The sequence below is a fragment of the Myotis daubentonii genome, chromosome 1, assembly GCF_963259705.1.
Source record: "Myotis daubentonii chromosome 1, mMyoDau2.1, whole genome shotgun sequence".
Taxonomy (NCBI): domain Eukaryota; kingdom Metazoa; phylum Chordata; class Mammalia; order Chiroptera; family Vespertilionidae; genus Myotis; species Myotis daubentonii.
Window position 1 is genome coordinate 134352453 of NC_081840.1, and position 20663 is coordinate 134373115.

Here is a 20663-nt window from a genome sequence, read left to right on the forward strand (position 1 = left end):
CTTCAGAAAAGCTAGCGATTTGATTGAAGAAAATGAGATTTATTTCCTTTAATTTAAGTTTGATTATTAAAGATATTCTTTTTTGATAAAAATTAATATATTTTTATATTCTTTAAATTTTCTATTCTTCTGATGCACCCCTTACCATTTGCATGACATTTCTCTTCATTCCAATACTACTTTCAGTAGGTAAAAAATATGCATAGCTATTGCTGTGTACATAGTGACAATCCTTAGTCTTTTCCTTAAATATTAAAGAGAGAGAGAGCTACAAAGATGAGACCAAGTAAATAGTTTGCAGTCAGGGATATCATTGAGGATTAAGTGGGATGCTATATTCACCTGATCATGGGCATGGGTGGTTTTTCAGAGGCTTCAGTGGATCTAATGTGCCCATTAATCTTATGTGTGTGGGTTAAGCTTCTCAAATAAAAACTTTGTTATCAGTTGTATTTGCCTGCTCTTTAAACAGATGTTTTCTTAATAATTTAATCTCTATTATTATTATAATTAGTCTTTTTAAGAGATTATGAACTCAATATTTTTTCTTCTCACCCCCCCCCCCCCCGCCACTAAAGATTATATTCGAAGGGGCTCTTCTGAGCCAGAGAGGTTTTATTGGGCTGGATCAACTCTGGGTCTATGTGTGTGCACAGGCCCCATCCAGAAAGTCTTGCTCTGCAGGTGAATTCACTTGTGCCAGTGGTCAGTGCATCGCCCAGGACTCAGTCTGTGACTCTCGGCAGGACTGTTCTGATAAGAGTGATGAAGACCCGGTGAATTGCTGTAAGTGAATCAATAGTTTCCTCATTAACATGCTCCAAATCATGTCTGTGGTTGGAGTTAAAACTCTAGACTTTGTTTTAAGCAAGGTAAAGCTAATATGAAATAAGATGAATGTATATTCTCATTCTGAAGCTATTAGCACTGTTCCTTGCAGGGGTCTCTATGCTAGCACTAATAAAAGAGTTGACTGTATAGCAATTACTAATTCTCTGCTGTGAATTGGTGGTTATTGCTAGCACTGCAAAACCTCCCTGTTCAACAAATGAATAGTTGTCATTAGTGGTGTGTGTGTGTGTGTGTGTGTGTGTGTGTGTGTGTGTGTGTGTGTGTTTACCTTAAAGAGAGAAATGGGTAGGAGAGGGAACCTCTTTCTAGTTTTCCCCTTGGAGACATAGATTATATTTTGCTAACCTTTATAAATGTAGGACTTTTCCCATTCTGGCCAATTATGTAGGAAAAAAGGCCCAACACCTTTCTTTCAGGCCTTCTTTGGAGAGTATTTGATAGGAGTGATGACAAGAAACCTATATCTATTCAAGCCTACTCATATTTTAAAAAATATATAATTTAACCACATGATGATTCTCATATGATGTAACTTAGCAACTAAGATACTGTGTGTCTCTTTAGAAATGATGAATTCCAACTAAATGAATACAATTCTTATATCTCAAACAAATGGTTTTTTTATTTATTTACTTTTATTTTAGCATTTGATTTTGGATATGTTTTTCCCATTTCTTTTGCTGTATTGAGGTTTTATTAATTAAACAACTGGCATTTCCTTCCACAAAATATGTATATAAAAAATACTGTGTGTGTGCACCAAAAAGGATGGTAGAATACATAGATCTGTGTTTAAGTCAAACCAGGAGAAAATAATGTGTGAAAAAATTATTTTACTTGTAGAACTTGTTAGAGCTTTTAAAATGCTAATATAAATTTTGACACTGTAAAGGAAAAGTTGGTACAATGTTCAAATGAAAGAAGCTTAAACCAAGAATTCAGTGCAATGTATTTATTTATTTATTTTAAAAATATATTTTATTGATTTTTTACAGAGAGGAAAGGAGAGGGCTAGAGAGTTAGAAACATCGATCAGCTGCCTCCTGCACACCCCTACTGGGTATGTGCCTGCAACCAGGTACATGCCCTTGATCAGAATCAAACCTGGGACCTTTCAGTCCACAGGCGGACGCTCTATCCACTAAGCCAAACCAGTTGGGTACAATGTGTTTATTTTTTATGATGATACCATCTCTAGATATCTTTCATATATTTTTAAAATTATTAAATATTAAAATACTTCCCAATGGCTAAGGAAAATATATACATGTTTAGTGGAGAAAAAAATTCTTATGGTTTCTTAATAAATATTAACAAACATTTTTATAATATAATCATACTCAAATCTAATATCTGCTTATTGAATGGAACATTCTCCATTCATTTCCAAATGTACTTTTTTCTTATGTGATAGAAAACTGGTTTACTTCTGAACTAGAGAGTTCATAAATATTTTAATTTTTATGATCCAGAAGAATTTTCCTCACATCACAATGAAATTATTTTTCTTTGCCAATATGCTGTAGTGGTTAAATATGCAAGAGAAAGCTGTGTCATAAATTAAAAATATTACTCTTAGTGATGAACTCAGTGAAATTTCATTGAAATTACCAACAGTGGCATATCTCATGCTCTGATTAGAGATGGTGACGTGTCTTCTATAATCACAGAAACTTAAAAAAAAGCAACCAAAATAACCAAAGTCACTCATTATAATAAATACATTTTGTTTATAATATGAATTGATGATCTTTGAGATTTTATATATAATTAGTATTTAACATACAAGGTATCATAAGACATTTATTCATTTCCAGAATGTTTGGTCCTCTTGGTTTTCTTCAGCTATTTATAACTTTAAGATAAAGTTTTTTAATTATACACAGGGAATATTAATGGAATACCTTCAACTTTGGTGTCTGGAATTTGACTTATATTTTACTAGTGTCCCGGTGCACTAATTAATGCATGGGCTGGGTCCAGCCCCACCCTCAATAGGGGGAATTGGGGGTTGGGGTCAGCCAGGGGGCCATGGGAGGTTGGCCGGCCAGCCCTGCTGCCAGTCAGGGTTGGGGGGGCCAACGGGGATGGGGCTGGCTGTGGGGAGGGACTGCGGGCTGTTGTGGGGGTGCCGATCGGGGCCCACATTGGGCCGGTTGGCCGCCACAGTGCACCTCATAGCGACCAGTCGTTCCAGTCACTCCCCCATTCCAGTCACTTGGCTTTTATATATATAGGTAGTGCAGTTAAATTCCAGAATATTAGCTTTAAAAAAAGCCCTTTCTAGTATACTGGAACAAATGCCAGGGGTTAAAATAACTGAACAATTCTCCATAATTTTTACAAAGGTGATTGTACCATTTTGCTTTTAAATAAGTATGACAATGCATTTTAAAAAATTAATTTTCATTTTTCAAAGGACAGTGGTGTTTAGTGTTCCACAGAAAGTGCAATAATTGGCATTTTATCTTATAAAGCTAGGTCTTAGGTGCTTAAAATTATATTTTTTTAAAAAAGAAGAGACTCTCTTTTGAGGAATACATTTTTATCAATATTGGCATCCTATAAACTCTTGTAGCCTGGGATGAGAAAAAAGAAAACATATCTAGAAGCAATAGATTTCCACTTAGATATATGGGTAAATGGCATTTCTTTGTCATATTGATTCAACATTAAGTAATGTGCCCCATTTTTCATTATTATACTATAATTAATTCACTTTTTTTGGGGGGGCGAAATCCACTTGAGGGAGAAAATAATATTTGCTTGCAAAGAAAAAATATCTTACATTATGTATCCATTATGTGATTATTTAAACAAGAATAGCTCTGAGGTCTAAACATTTGATTTACTTGTAGAGATAATGCAGTGGTGTTGTTATTTGCAAAGTGCACTTTAGTGTTTTAGAGTTGACATGTTAGTGATGAAATATCTGGTCATGAAACGAGGCATTCCTATTTATAGAAACTTGAAAATCCTTTAAGATATAGTGAGTTTATTCAAAATACTTGTCAAATGATCATATTATTTAAAATTGAAAGTAATGTCAACGAGCCACACATATAATACTGAAGTATTTTTAATAAAGAGACAGAATGTCTGGTTTAAGGAGGTTTCAAAGTATAAGCTTTGACATCAGATAGTTCAAAGCATGGATATTCCATTTACTAAAACCATAGGCAAGAGGCTTACTGCTAAAGTTCCATTTTTCTTTTTGGGGGAATAACTACACTTACTGTGTAGGGTATTTGTGAAGATAATAATATATGCAAAAATACCTGGCACATACTTGGATGTCAGTGGTGACATGTCTATTGTTACTGTTATTAAAACAATATAGTATTACTAGAGGCCTGGTGCACAAAAATTTGTGCACTTGGGGGGTCCCTCAGCACGGCCTGTGCCCTCTCGCAGTCTGGGACCCCTCGAGGGATGACCACCTGCTGGCTTAGGCCCGCTTCCTGGGGGGATTGGGCCTAAGCTGGCAGTCAGACATCCCTCTGGCAGCCCAGAAGCCCTTGGGGGATGTCCACTTGCCAGTGGGGAGCAGGCCTAAGCTGCAGTCAGACATGCTTAGCGCTGCTGAGGAGGCAGGAGAGGCTCCCACCATCACCGCTGTACTGGCAGCCATCAGCCTGGCTTGTGGCTGAGCAGAGCTCCCCCTGTGGGAGCACATTGACCACCAGGGGGCAGCTCCTGCATTGAGCATCTGCCCTCTGGTTGTCAGTGTGTGTCATAGTGACCAGTCATTCCCAGTGGTTCTGCTGTTAGGGTCAATTTGCATATTACCCTTTTATTATATAGGAGTGCCTGGCCAGCCAGGTGAGGGGCTGATGGCCGTTTGCAGGCTGGCCACAGCCCCTTCAGTGTGGGGGTCCCCACTGGGGTTCCTGTACAGCCTGGGTGAGAGGCTGAGGGCCATTTTCAGGCTGGCTAAACCCCCCAGCATGGACCCTCACCCCATGAGGGTGTGGCCATCATGGGTGAGGGGCTGATGGCTGTTTGCAGGTTGACCACAATCCCCAGCCACCCAAGTTCCCAGTGGAGGCTGGCTGGAAGCAGGTATCTGGGATTTATTTGTCTTCTATAATTGAAACTTTCTTGTCATGAGCGGAGGCCACAGCTGGCTCAGGGCAGGCGGGAAGCTTGGCTTCCTCCATCACCCAGGCAACCAAGCCTCCTGCTTGCTCCAGCTCCGTGTCTGCCGGCCGCCATCTTGGTTGGGTTAATTTGCATATAGTTGCTCTGATTAGCTGGGGGGCGTGGCTTAGATTGTAGCGAAGGTACGGTAAATTAGCATCTTTGTCTTTTATTAGTGTAGCTGATCATAGGGAGCTTGTGAAAAATAGATGTTTTCTGACCAAAATTTATTTTGTTCTCCATTCTGCTATTATAAAAAATGCACCTGTATAAAGAGAAATATATGAAAATATTTTAAAATTAATTGTATTAATTTATTCCCCAATCTGCTAAGATTCTTATTTTAGGAAATAAACACATAACTAATTTTTCAAAAGCACAAATCAACTAGTTTTAATTTCTAGTTTACTGCCCAGCCCTCTGAAACTTATTTTTTTCTCAGTAATATATTGACAAAACTAGGAAAAATGCTTATGAAGCTTATCCCAAATCCTGACTTTCCCTAGCACTAGTTCTTTTGTGATAGATAAAGGAACTTAAAAGTACTTTTGAACTTTTAGTTGTGTATTAAGAGGAAAAAACAACAGAGTTTGGAATATCTAATTTACCTGCAATTCCAAATTGGTTAGCTATTTTTTTGTTTTTGTGAAACTGTTAAAATAGAATGTAGAAAAAATACTAAGGTCCTGAACTTAAGTTCTTTAGGTGCCCATAATTAATTTTAAAAAATTCCAAATTTTTCAGTGGATATTTTTTACTACCATCTCAGCAGGTGAATCTTGTTCATCTTGGCAGGTGAATTAGTTACTTCCCGAAAATCTGTAGAGTTTCACCTTGCAACACCCTATATAATAAAAGCCTAATATGCTAAGTGTCCAGTTGGCTGGTCAACCAATCAAATCGTAATATGCTAATGATATGCTAAGGCCGCTCAACCGCTCTCTATAATGTGCACTGACCACCAGGGGCAGACAGTCGACTGGTCAACCAGTCGTTATGACGTGCATTGACTACCAGGGGGAAGTTGCTCCGACTGGTAGGTGAGCTTGCTGCTGGGGTCTGGCTGATCGGGATTGAGCTAGATAGGCCAGACATGCTTTGGAGCCAACCTCCCATTCCCTCCCCAGCCCCCATCATGCACCAGTGGGGTCCCTCGGTCTGGCCTGTGCCCCCTTGTAATCTGGGACCCCTTGGGGGATGTCAGAGAGCCGGTTTCAGCCCTATCCCAGAGGGCAGGCTGAGGAACCTCACTGGTGTACAGATTCATGCACCGGGCCTCTAGTTAAATATAACGGAGATGGCCAACCAGGATCTAAGCTGCCAGACTTTTAATAGAAGAATATTGACAGGGGATGCCTCGCACAGCACATGGGAAACCTTTTGAAATTGGAAAGTAAAACTATCCTGATAAGCAGAAAACATTCTTTACAAAGTAGAATGATTATTCTCACCTCCTAAGTTGATTGGCTAGTATAGGTCAACGTTTCCTTGTATGGTCCAAATTCATTTCTCCTTACCTATTTTCTATTCCATGCATAACAGCCAATCATCTCATGTGTGACTTTGAGTCTGGTTTCTGCGGCTGGGAGCCATTTCTCACAGAAAATTCACACTGGGAATTTGTGAAAGGATTGACTGGTGGAGAGAACCGTCTTCCTGAGGCTGATCACCCAGCAAACACAAATCATGGTAGGACGTTAAAAAAATTAGTTATCTTTCATTCATGTTGTGGAATGATGATACTGTGTATTTTAATTTCTTTCTAAATATTATATACATGGAACTTTGGTTTATCTTGCTTTAAACTCTCCTGATCAACTTAATAGTTTGCAGTTAATTGAGTTTCTTGGAAGAAGCATTATTTTAGTAATCAACATTTTGTTGCATTTTTTAAAAGGTTGGAATAAAGGCATAAGTAAGGGGTGGGGTGGGGGGGTTTCTGGTAATTTTCTCTTCTTGCCAGGAATTATGTACAGTAGGCTTGCCTTCTTTTTAGGACCAATCCAATTTTTGCAAAACAGAAAGAAAAATAGCTTAATCTTCCTTCTGGGAGTTGAGAAAAGAGATTTAGCATTATCTATAAAATAAATCTGAAAATACTTGAATGAAATTTAATCACTGAGGGTTTCTTTGTAAGAAACAATCTTACTTCTACCTCAGATATATTTTTAACCACCATTAACGTTTTGACTTATCTACCTGGCTAGTGTGGTTCAGTGGTTGCGCATCGAACTATGAACCAGGAGGTCACAATTTGATTCCTGGTCAAGGAACATGTCCAGTTGCAGGCTCAAGCCACAGTGTGGAGAGTGTACAGGAGCTGGTCATCAGCTGATTGACGATTCCCTCTCATTATTGATGTTTCTATCTCTCTCCCTCTCTCTTCCTCTCTAAAATCAATAAAATATGCTTAATTTTTTTTTACATATCCCCTTACAAGAGAGCAACTATAACTACACATAGCATTCCATTAAAGATTTTTGAAACTTCTAGGAAAACAGAAGAGTTTTGTTCTATTTTTTCTTTTGTTTAGATGCCATTGCTCAGATACATTAGTATACTATTAACTTTAAAATAACACAACTGAACTGTAGATCCACTTTAAGCTCATATAACCCCATTGGACATTATTTTATTTGTTTCTCTTTTAAGATTTCCAAATAAGTATGCCAAAAGTAACAGTACTGGCCATATTTTTAAATTAGAACCACTGGAAATTGGGGTTGGTGGGGGAGGATATTAGGGTATGGGAGGGAGACTTTGGCCATCGGTCTGTTCTTCAAAACTACAAAACCAGCTCATTATTTGACAGTGGAGTAAGGTCTTAATTTTTGCTTTGTGCCAATAAGTTTGATTTTTCTTAAAGATTTCTTGGCAGAGTGGATTAAACAAAGTTTATAATAGAAAGGAGATTTAATTATTGGAACTATATATTCATAGTACATTTTCTCCTGCTCATGTAATGTTTTCTTTTCCTTTTCTCAAACCAGTGATTGAGTACATACCATCTACTAGAGTTAGGTGTGTGCAGATGGAAGCCATGGTCTCTGCCTTGAATAGGTCAGACTCTCATAACTGAAGCAGATAAGTAAAGATTTGCAATAAGACATTATAAGTGTTTTATAGGGGATGGATGGTGACTCAGGTGGATTTAGATGCCTTATTGTAGAGGATTCCTGACAGGTGCACTGAAGATAAATGAAAAGTACCCAGGAAGGCAGAATTAAAGAATCAAGGAGAGATGGCAGAACCAATGAGAGATGGCAGGGAATGTGTTTTAATTAGAGGAAATGTCCTGAAAGAGGGTAGGAGAGAGGTAGGTAGTTCTGGTTGAGAATTGTGCCTATTTGGACAAGGTATATAAACAAAACAGGAGAGGATGTAAGGGGATGACAGAGAATGCCTGTAAATTTAAAATTTATCTGGAGGATAATGGTGACTCAATTAGTCATATTAAGCCTCTGACCAATCATATTTATTCTTAAAGGCTATTCTTGCTGAGATAAGGGTAATGGAGAGCATGAAATACTAGAGTAAAAAAAAAACAACCAAGAATTGAAGTAATATCAATGAGAGATAATGTAGTCCTAAGCCAAGGAATGATTTATAAAAGGAAGCTTCTCACACTGTGTTGTGTGGCCTCAAGTGACATCTACCATAGAGGGTAGTGCACACACTAGCGGCCCGGAGTTAAGCAAGGGTGTTGATGCTGCACACATTTGCTAATGCCTGTGCGCTTCAGGGTCTTAGCTGGCAAATAGGGAAAAAAAGTACCTTCCAGGGAAAATTATTGTAGGAATTAAAAGAATATTACCTATTAAGCTTTTTTTTTTTATAGTAAGAGCTCAATGAGCTATAGCTATTTGTTGTCCATTCTCACAGAAATATTCGGAATACACCAGGTCTATGACAGTTAGAAAACACATTTATAAGTCACCTTCAGTGTCTTGCCATCCTTTACTTATCTCTTAATTATGGTTTATGCTAAAAAGATTATAAAAGGGCCCCTTTGTTAAATATTGAAAAATCTACTTTTGTTTTCCTGTGATATAAATAATGTTGAAAGATAACAAACTGATAAAACTGGGGGCAGCTTTTATAATTCAAAGTGTGAGGGACAAAGAAATTGTAGTCTTTATTATTTACTTATTTATTTATTCATTCATTCATTCTCTTATTCATTCCTCACCTGAGGATATTTTTCCATTGATTATTAGAGAGAGTGGAAGAGTGAGGGAAAGACAGAGAGAAATATCAGTGTGAGACAAACACATGGGTTGGTTTCCTCCTGCATGGCCAGGAGGAGCCTGCAACAGAGATACATGCCCTTGACCGAAATGGAACCCCGGACCCTTCGGTATGCAGGCCGACGCTTTATCCTCTGAGCCAAACCGGCTAGGGCCAGTCTTTCTCTTTTTAGAAAGGACAAATCAAAGAAATATCTCAGTCGCTGAGCCAACACTTTACCTAAGATTGTGTTATCTAACCTTCAGGTAATCACTATAGTCTTCAATCGCAATGAGGAGGAAAACAAAGTAGTACTGGAAGGGAAAGGAGAATGGAATGGAAGTTTCCTGGGAAATGCAGCAGGGTCAGCCTTACAGTTTCCATATCTAAGACCACAGACTTCCAGTGCATTATGTTCTCAGAGTTTTGTGTTTATGAATCACAGCTTTTAAAAAACTTTAATATCCAGTAATTTTCTTCATACACTCCCATATGTAATTTTACATAAAATATGACTGGGTTGACATGATGTAGCTTATCTTTTTTTAGTAAAGCCTTGATTTCCATACCCTACTTTTTCATTCCTAGCTTCTCTGTTAAACATCCAAACAGCCTGTATGCATGGTAGATATGTATAAGTATTTTTGTGATTATTTTACCAAAACTGAGATCATATTGTAACTACTGTCCTTATATTGTTTTCTTCATAATAGATAGCTCCTGGCAAATCCTCTAAGTCATCATCTCATGTTAAAGTATAATTTAAATGCAGTAAAATTCAACCTTTGTGGTGAATAGTTCACTGAGTCTGAATAATCATATATAATTGTGTAACCATCAGAAGATATAAAACAGTTATGTTACCCCCTCCAAAATTCTGCTATGCCACTTTGTAGTCTGATGTGATTTCTGTGCCTTCATCAAATGGAAATGGATTCATACAGTGCGTAACTTTTTGAGTCTGGCTTCTTTCAATCCAAGCATAATGGATTTAAGATTCATCCATGTTGTTGATTGCAATGGTAGTTCCTTTCTTTTTTAATGCTGAGTAGTCTTTCATTGTATGGATCAACCACCACTTGCTGTTAAACTCACCAGTTAAGGGACATTTGAGTTGTTTCCAAATGTTTGCTGATTATGAATCCTATATAATAAAAGGCGAACATGCAAATAGACCCAAGGATGGGACGACTGGTTGCTATGATGCGCACTGACAACCAAGGGGCAGACGCTCAATGCAGGAGCTGCCCCCTGGTGGTCAGTGCACTCCCACAGGGGGAGCGGCCACTCAGCCAGAAGCTGGGCTTACAGCTGGCAGGAGCCTCTCCTGCCTCCGCAGCAGCACTAAGAAGGAGCAGTGAGCTGAGCCGTAAGGAGTGAGCAGGCAGGCGGTAAGGAGTACGGCATCCTGGACTGCAAGAGGGCATAGGCTGGGCTGAGGGACACGCCCCCCCTCCCCCCCAGTGCATGAATTTCATGCATGGGCCTCTAGTATATTATAAAATTTGCATATAGTTTTTTTTGTCTGAATGTATGTTTTTATTTGACTTGAGAGCTCTGTCCAATGCCAATGTAGAATTAATGTTTTCTCTCTGGTTGGTGAGAAAAGCCTACCATTTCTGGCCATTTGTGAGCTTTGTGACATGCTGCAGCTGCCCCTTTCACATGTCCCCCCCTAGCCTCAAGTGGTTTCCTCACATTCACACTTTGGTTAGTTCTCACCTGGGATTTGGCAGGGTGTAGTGGGGACCTTTCTGCAGATCTGTGGAGTTCTCTCTGTTTGTAACCATCTCCTTCTTGGCACTCTGCCTTATAAACTCTAGCCACCTAGCTGTCCCCAAAATACCAACTCCATCTTTTCAACTTGAAGAGACCACTTTACTCTTCCTGGTTCCCTGCTTCCTACATGGCAGTGGGTACTGTCTGGATGGTAAGCTGGGATGATCGTATGGCTTAGCTCATGTGTTACCCCACATTAAGAGATCATTCTCTAGTGATCATGCATTTCCTTTGTCCTACACTTGAAAACCGTTGTTTAATATATATATATTTATTTTGCTAGCTTAGGACAGAAGACTAAATCTGGAAGTAGAAGATGCCTAATTCATTTTGTTTGTTTTTTTCATTTCCGTGAACTGGCTATGCCATTCCCCCTTTGATTGATGGTATTATAACAATGCTTTTAAAATTCATTCTTGTACATGTTATGTTACATAGGGTGTTTTTAAAGTATTAGTTATCTGGGATTGAGACTTCTATATTTCCACTAAAATATATGTATTTATATTTTTAATAAATATTCATAGGTTACTTCCCCTACAGATTTTAATACTTAAATATTCAATAGCAAAATAGGAGTGAATATTTCCATTTACCTACCATAAATAGGCATTTTGTTCTCTTAAAATTTTCCTGTTTCTGAGTGTAAAATGATTTCTTATGGGTGTAAATGGTTTTATATGAAACCTTTATTTGTATTTCTTAGAAAAATGATCTTTTCAATTTATATCTTCTTTAGTTTCTCTAAATAATACTTTATAGCTTTCAATGTATAAGGTTTTTTAAAATTGTTTTTTATTTTTTTAATTTAAATTCTTTATTGTTTAAATTGACCCCATTGACCTCCCCCCAGCCGCTCCCACCCCCTAGCACATGCCTTCACCCCCCTGCCTTCCCTCTGAGGTTTGACGTTCTGTTCAACGCTTCTCTGTCTCTGGATCTATTTTTGTTCATCAGTTTCTGTTGTTGATTATATTCCACAAGTGAGTGTGATCATGTGATATTTATTTCTCTCCAACTGGCTTATTTCACTTAGCATAATGCTCTCCAGGTCCATCCATGCTATTGCGAATGGTAAGAGTTCTTTCGTTTTTTTACAGCAGCGTAGTATTCCATTGTGTAGATGTACCACAGTTTTTCAATCCACTCATATGCTGATTTTTTATATGAAACCTTTATTTGTATTTCTGAGAAAAATTATCTTTTCAAATATTTTAAACTTCTCAATTTATTTATCTTCTTTAGTTTCTCTAAATAATACTTTATAGCTTTCAATGTATAAGGTTTTTTAAAATTGTTTTTTTATTTTTTTAATTTAAATTCTTTATTGTTTAAATTGACCCCATTGACCTCCCCCCAGCCGCTCCCACCCCCTAGCACATGCCTTCACCCCCCTGCCTTCCCTCTGAGGTTTGACGTTCTGTTCAACGCTTCTCTGTCTCTGGATCTATTTTTGTTCATCAGTTTCTGTTGTTGATTATATTCCACAAGTGAGTGTGATCATGTGATATTTATTTTTCTCCAACTGGCTTATTTCACTTAGCATAATGCTCTCCAGGTCCATCCATGCCATTGCGAATGGTAAGAGTTCTTTCGTTTTTTTACAGCAGCGTAGTATTCCATTGTGTAGATGTACCACAGTTTTTCAATCCACTCATATGCTGATTTTTTATATGAAACCTTTATTTGTATTTCTGAGAAAAATTATCTTTTCAAATATTTTAAACTTCTCAATTTATTTATCTTCTTTAGTTTCTCTAAATAATATTTTGTAGCTTTCAATGTTTAAGTTTTAAAAATATTTTGCAAACAAACAAAAAACAGCAAAAAATAACAAAAATATTTTGCAAATGTTTGTGTTGGTTTTTAATATTTTTATTTCACCATTGCTAGTATTATAGAAATGCAATTTTAAATAGTGACCTTATATCCAATGACCTTGTTAATTTTATTTATTATAGTGAATGGTATTTTTTATTTTATTGGTTCACAATTATTTTGTCTGTAAATAATGACAATTTCATTTTCTGCTTTCTAAATCTTAAGTCTTGTGTGTGTGTGTGTGTGTGTGTGTGTGTGTGTGTGTGTGTGTGTATTTCATTGAACTGGCTAGGACTTCTTGAAAAATGTTGAAGCCCCTGGGTCTGAGTTCAGAGTTTATATTCTTTTTACCCTTTATCTTCACATATAAATTTTAATATAATATTATTTATTTTTAAAATATTTGATTAAATTTTTTAGTATTGCATTTAGCTTCCAAATGAAATTTCACTAGCAATATTTTTATATTGCCATCTTTCCATCTAAAAATATGTTATCTCTTTCTATTTATCAGAGGATTTATAGTCTCCTTCAAGGTTTTATAATGTTCTTCTTATGTCAGTCCCTTTCTTACTAAATTTATTTTTATGTATTTTGTATTAATGTTATTGTGAAAACAATATGTATCATCATTTCTGTATCTATACCTTGTTGCTATAGTTAATAAAAATAACAAAATATTTTTTTTCACTTACCTTACTATTAATACTTGTAATTATTTAAAAAATAGAATTCCTGGGAACTTCTACTTTTACAATTATATTATTGGCAAAACATTAGAACTCTATTTCTACTTTTCTGTTATATTTACTAAATATACTATTTCCTTGATGTCTACATTCACTAGATCTAAAAGGTAATATTAGTTTAAGATAAAATTATCTAATATGATCTCTAATTAACATAAATCTCTATTTTCTCATTTTAATGAAACTAGTCCTGTGGTTTGCCATGTAGGATATTGTTTAAATTGGGTTTGATTATTAGTCTTTATTTAATTGTTTTACTTTAATATTTCATTAAGTTATATTATTTGGAATGGCTGGTTTATTACAGTGTTTTCAATATTTGTTGAAATAAATCTATGATATTACTTTTTAATTTGTTGATCTAGCTGACTATGTTGATAGAGCTGCTAAATTAAACAAAATCTTCATTCTTGGAAAGCTCTGATTGATAAGAAAATAATAATTTATAATAATAACAGTCATCATTATATTATTGTTTTATTCTCACCTGAGGATATGTTTATTAATTTTAGAGAGGAAAGGAGAGTGAGAGAAACTTCAATTGGTTGCCTCCCATATGTGCCCTGACTAGGGATTGAACCCACAATATTTTGGGGCATGGGAAGATGTTCCAATGAACTGAGCCACCTGGTCAGGGACATATAAGTGTTTAATAAGGATTTCAAATGTTATCGATAACATTTTTATTAGACTTTATATCTCTGATCATGAATGATGTTGCTTGATAGTGTTTTCTTTTTTAAATATATTTTTTTTATTTCAGAGAGGAAGGGAGAGGGAGAGAGAGACAGAAATATAGAATCATTGTTGGCTGCCTCCTGCAAGCCCACACTGGGGATCTAGTCCACAACCTGGGCATGTGCCTTGACCGGGAATTGAACAGTGATGGTCTATCAGTGGTTCTCAACCTTCTGGCTCTTTAAATACAGTTCCTCATGTTGTGACCCAACCATAAAATTATTTTCATTGCTACTTCATAACTGTAATGTTGCTACTGTTATGAATCATAATGTAAATATCTGATATGCAGGACGGTCTTAGGTGACCCCTGTGAAAGGGTTGTTCGACTGCCAAAGGGGTCGCGACCCACAGGTTGAGAACCGCTGGCTCTAGTTCATAGGTCGATGCTCAACCACTGAAGCACACAAGTTGGGCTATAGTTTATTTTTTTTAATTCTTCTATTTTCTTCCATTCTTAAAGATACATGCATGCATCATAAAGTGAGTCAGGGGGCTCTCCTTAGTTTTCTAAGACCTAAGATCCCTTGAATAATTTTGAAAATATTTGTTCTTTAAAAATTAAATAAAACTTAGTCATGGGGTTGTACATTTCTAGTAGATATATATATTTATCACACTTCCAGGTATTTTGTGGTGTAATCAATTTATTCAATCTTTTTTTGTCTTTTAGGTTTTGGAATTTTTGTGTTTTTATATCCCATTCTTTTTTTTTATTTTTTAAAAATATATTTTATTGACTTTTTACAGAGAGGAAGGGAGAGGGATAGAGAGTTAGAAGTATCCATGAGAGAAAGACCGATCAGCTGCCTCCTGCACACTACCCACTGGGTATGTGCCCACAGCCAAGGTAAATGCCCTTGATCAGAATTGACCCTGGGACCCTTCAGTCCGCAGGCCGACACTCTATCCACTGAGCCAAACCGGTTAGGGCTATCCCATTCTTTATTAAGTGTTTGTTTGAAATTGTACAAATTATTTTAAATGTCTGAATATGTTTTTAATTTTTAGTATTTTGTTTAGACTTTTGAAAATTTTCACTGGAGTTTTACCTGAACCTGAGGATTTTAAAATTATCTTTTCCTACTCTATTTCTTTATAGGTAAACGTAGGGAATAAAATAATCTTATACATACACTGTTTCCATTAGTCTTAGGTTGGAATTTGGGAAGAGTAGGCCTCATGTTTCCCAGTTAGCTTCAAGATTTAAAAACCATATAAATTGGGTTCTATTTTCTTCACTCAATACTGCTAACTTGCAACTTTGGTTATTTTGTTAAACATATGGAGGTATCTATAAAATAATACATTTAAATACTGAAATCCTTCCATTCCTGTGCAGTCAGCATTGACTTGTATCTAGAAAAATCACCTTGTGAATGTGATATTTTCCACTAAAAATGGTTGGCTTTCCAAGTTGCCCATCACTTCCTGCTTATCGAAGGGCAGGATCAGACCTTGACATTGTTCGGAATAGTGTTTCTTGTAAATTTTCAATATTCAATGACAACCCCCCCCCCACACAGCAGTTCAGATGTGTGAGCTTTTGAGCAGCTAAGCGATGTTATCCCCCATACATTTGCCATGAGCACATCCACTGTAGTTAAAATCTATAAGCAGTTATTTTGTTAACGTTCAGATTAGATCTTTAATTAAGCTTTCATCCCCACTAGCACAGACCACAATGTCAAACATGTAAGCCTCAGGAGGAACCAAACTCATCCCATAGACTTGTATCCTTCAGTACTTTGTGAAAAATCCTAAAAATAAAGCTCTCATCGGAATTTCTTAAGGGCATGTTGAGTATCTAATTGTAAAGTTAGAGGCTTCATTTAATTTGATTTCAAACTCTTATGATGTGAGTTAAGCCAGTAAGATATTTGTTTATAGGATTAGTTCAAGAGCTTGTTTTAAATCAATTGTATTTTATTTTAGGTGTTTAATGTTATTCATCTGAAAGTGCTTTTAGTTGTCTATAGAGCTTAATGGTAAATAAGTAAAAATGTTATATTCTTTATTTAATTGGCAGTTGAATGTTGCAAGGATAAGATACTAGGGCGAGGAACTGCTAATGTACTACAGTAGAACCTGCATCTATATGACTTTATATTTGTTTTTACAGGATTGTTTATTTATTTGCGGGCACATCAATTGCCTGGAGTGGCCAAACTTGGAAGTCCTGTGCTTAGAAAATCACTTACTGCCTCTAACCCATGTCAGGTAATTTACTATTGGAATTTCCATGGGCCATTCTGTGGTTGTAAAGTGTTAGGCTTGTGCTGCTCTTGCTAGTAAATGTCTGCTATGTTTTACCACTGTTTTCATGATGCATCGAGAGATTTATATGAGTTATTTCAGCATGAAATGCCATGTCCTTCCAAAAGACCATTTTCAGCATAACTCATGCCATTCTTTTTTTGGGGAGGGTACTAAGGAATATTTCTATCATTTTATATTATTTTACATAATTCTTTCATTATTGTAAAAGCTGTGGGTGCATGTGTTAAAACTGCTTTTTATTTTTTACCAATAATGTTAATTGAGTAAAATAAATTTAGTTAGCCCTAACCGGTTTGGCTCAGTGGATAGAGCGTTGACCTGCAGACTCAAAGGTCCCAGGTTCGATTCCAGTCAAGGGCATGTACCTTGGTTGCGGGCACATCCCCAGTAGGGAGTGTGCAGGAGGCAGCTGATCAATGTTTCTCTCTCATCGATGTTTCTAACTCTCTATCCCTCTCTCTTCCTCTCTGTAAAAAATCAATAAAATATATTTAAAAAATAAATTTAGTTAAAAATGCTTGCTGAAAGAAAGATGAAAGGATGAATATATGCAGAAAAATAATTATGTTTTCTGAAATTTTATTCTTTTAATTAATCCTCCTGGAACCAGAGCAAAACTGACCAAGGCATTAGAATACTCAATTCATTTCAAAAGCACAATAAAGAAAAAAAGCTGAGGTTTGGGATCAGATAGATTTGATACAAATCTCAGTTCTGCCACTTTTTTTTAGTGTATGTGCTGCTGAAGCAAGCACTCTGCCACTTTTTTTTAATCTTCACATGAGGACATGCTTAGAGAGAGAAAGGGAGAGAGAACAAGAAAGAGAATGAGGCCGAGAGACAGACAGACAGAGAGAGAGAGAGAGAGAGAGAGAGAGAGAGAGAGAGCAAAAAAACAGTGATCGGTTGTCCTCCATACATGCCTGACCAGGGATCAAGCCCATAATGCAGGTGTGTGTCCTGACTGGGAATCAAACCAGTAACTTTTTGGTGCACCGGACAGCACTCCGCTAACTGAGCCAGTCTGGTCAGTGTTTGGAAGTTTGTTGAATCTTAGTTCTTCCACAGATTAAATGCTCTAGGTGAGATTCAGTGTCTACACTGGAAACCTTCGTATTAGCATACCTTCTTCACATGGTTGTAAATATTAAAATGTGACTAATCACTTAGCAAAGTATTTGGCACAAAACAGGCATTCGCTAAACATAATTTTTCCCCCTTTCTATAAAACTAAAAACTAAGTTAGATGTTTCTCTTCAGCTTGTCTTGTTTTCATTCCTTTTGAGATTTCTGACATCTCTCTAAGCCCTTAGGATTTCAGCTTCTTTTTTTCTTAAGTTATCAAAAAATAATGAAGATATAATACTGCCACACACTAAATTCATCACTTATAAATACAGTTTATAGCACATTTCTAATAAATAAATTACATGTGATATAGAGACATAAATATATTATGTTTTCAGCTTGATAGAAGCCTGAGAGGGTCCACTGAACTCTTAGAAGGTGTTCATCCTTCTTTCTTTTTTCTTGTTTCCTCCACCTTCTTTTCTGTTTATTTCTCTGTGGGAATTAGGATTAAAACAACTACCTGGACTTGATTTCCACTTCACTCAGCTGCACTCTACACTCATCTTTGCTTTATTTTAATTAAATCCTATGTAATAAATACAGTTGTTTCTCTGTTTGTTTTGCTATTTTGTTTGAGAATTCCTGGAGATTTTGTGCCTTCAAGTAATGCAATCCCTATTGTTAAATACATTAGAGACATTGGATACAAAGGGATAAAATGTATTAATTCTACCTCTTTTACAAAAATTTGAACACAAACTTTAAGAGCTTATTAGGAATTTCTGAGACTCACTGAGAAAGCATATTTTGTTTTTCATTTTCTTTTAAAAAATAATCTACCTTTTCCATTGTTGTACTCTGGTAGCCATTCATTTTGGTCACTGGGATTGTGTTTCAATTTATGATTATTTCCACTTGAGGACATTTTTCTCTACGGTTACTTACATTTGAAGCTTAGCTGTGGGAAGTTATTTAGGTGAGGACTCAGGGAAAGCAGTGGACAGTCTAGATGCCTGATAGTTTGTCTCTCAGAACCAAGTCCTCCACCTCCCAAGGCCTCAGATACTGATTCAATCATTTGCCTTCACTTGGAAAAGTGAGGGTGCTTCAACAACGTTACAGGCTGTTAGAGAGGTGTTTGTTTTTCCCATTTTTTCTGCATCTGCTTTAATCTTAGTAATCTTGAGGTAGAAGGAGGAATATTTGGATTACTTTATAGTATGTTCCAGCTTAGGATATAGTATTAGAGTGTTAGAGAATGTTATTTATAGTCTGAGATACACATAGCTAGTGTTATCTCAAAAAGGAGTATTTTAAGAATATAAAATTACCTTTTTATAAGTCTGTGGCAATGTTAGATTATTCCACAAAAGTTATAGAACAAGGGAACAAACCAAATTCTTATCTCCTTTAGTAATCAGAAAACCCGGCTGATCTTTCTAATTTGAACATACTGATTATATATTCCCTATTACACATTGTATTCATGGAATAGCAAATGTTCTTCATTATAAAATGATAAAGTGAGGCAGTGAGATAACCGGGCACTTTGTATGATCAAAGCCTTCATTTTATAACATTATATGATCTTTTTTCTTACATAATCATATCAGGCTAATGCAGTGAAGAACATGTTTTTTTTTTTTTAAAAGAACTTTAAAAGAACACAAAGCTTTCTTTTCTAACAGCAGACTTTTAAGGTTATTATGAATTATTACCTTATACATTATATATGGCCAACACATGGTATCAACATGCACAGTTGTTTGAGTTTACTCTTGTTCGAGATATGGATTTTAATTTAAAAGCTTCAAACCTTCCTTGAGTCACTGGTGGAAACTTGGCACTTTTCGCTATAATAGCCAGGAGATAGGACAAACAGAACATGTGGGATCCAGAAGCCACTATTTCTTATTGGTACTGAGATGCTGTTACTGTTTCCAATTAACTAGGAAATATCAAATATGAAGGGGATTTATATGGATTAATATTTTTTGAGTTCTATTTGAGTTACTGTACAAAAGACAAATATCTCAGTTTTAGGATTTCACAATCAGATACAGGAAGACATAATACAAAGTTTCTGCTTCATATATATTTGGTATGTTTTTTAAAAATTCATAAGTAAAAACATGAATAAAGAGGGCAAAGATAGATGAAGCAAGAAGTGGGATGGTTCCAAAGCAAAGTGATTCCAGGCCAGGCTACACATTCGCATCTAAGTGTTTCAGCAGCCCGTGCAGAGAAGACACACCAGTCATCATGGGTGCAGAATGCGGAATGCAAAAAGCAAAACACAAAACAAAAATAGTTCAGAGTCTTCTCCCCTGAATGCTCCCAGCAACACCAATGTAAGCATTTTTTATCTGATTCAATACACACTTAGTGCTTACTTACCTACTCTGCGCTGATCACAGTCCTCAAGCTGGGAAAAAACAGGGACAACCTGAGCACATGCTGGCTATAAAGGTGGAGTTTAGTTGAGGGACACCGACAGCAATTCAGGGTTAAGTGCCACGAGAGGGTGAACACAGTATAATAATAATAACCCACTTATAACAACTCTCTCAGTAAGTTTTGAAAGGCCATGTCTTATAATGTTCCTCAAGTAGAGTGATGAACTCACACCAAAGACAAATTAAGTAAAAAAGTAAATATGAAGTGGGACTTGGAATGGCGCAGTCACACTTTGTTCCTGATTTTCTTTAGGTCCAAGGATAGATGTTAGAATATGTGATGCATTCTAGGGGAAGTAACAGCTGTGGGGGAGGCATTGAGCAGCTACTCTCCACTTGTGTATGATCAAACGCATGGAGGTTAATTGGTTAATGAGAAAAACAGGTTACAATTTACTGAGGATTCCTAGCTTCCACTTAACCTTGTTCAGGTAAGGACTACACATGCAAAACATACTTATAACTAGGAGTCATAAAAAATCACTGTAGTAACGGTTAGTTGTTTTTTTTTAATTTATTTGTGTATGTGTGCAATAAATAATCTTCCTTT

At 36.4% G+C, this 20663-nt stretch overlaps 1 protein-coding gene across 1 annotated transcript in view; it reads left to right on the plus strand.

The window, feature by feature from the left end:
* MALRD1 (MAM and LDL receptor class A domain containing 1) overlaps positions 1 to 20663 on the plus strand; it is a 629377-nt gene that overhangs the window by 72359 nt on the left and 536355 nt on the right. Inside the window, exons 10-12 of the mRNA XM_059660668.1 lie at positions 579 to 786; positions 6535 to 6681; positions 16429 to 16526. Coding sequence (XP_059516651.1) covers positions 579 to 786; positions 6535 to 6681; positions 16429 to 16526 — 453 coding nt within the window. The remainder of the gene's footprint in view (positions 1 to 578; positions 787 to 6534; positions 6682 to 16428; positions 16527 to 20663) is intronic.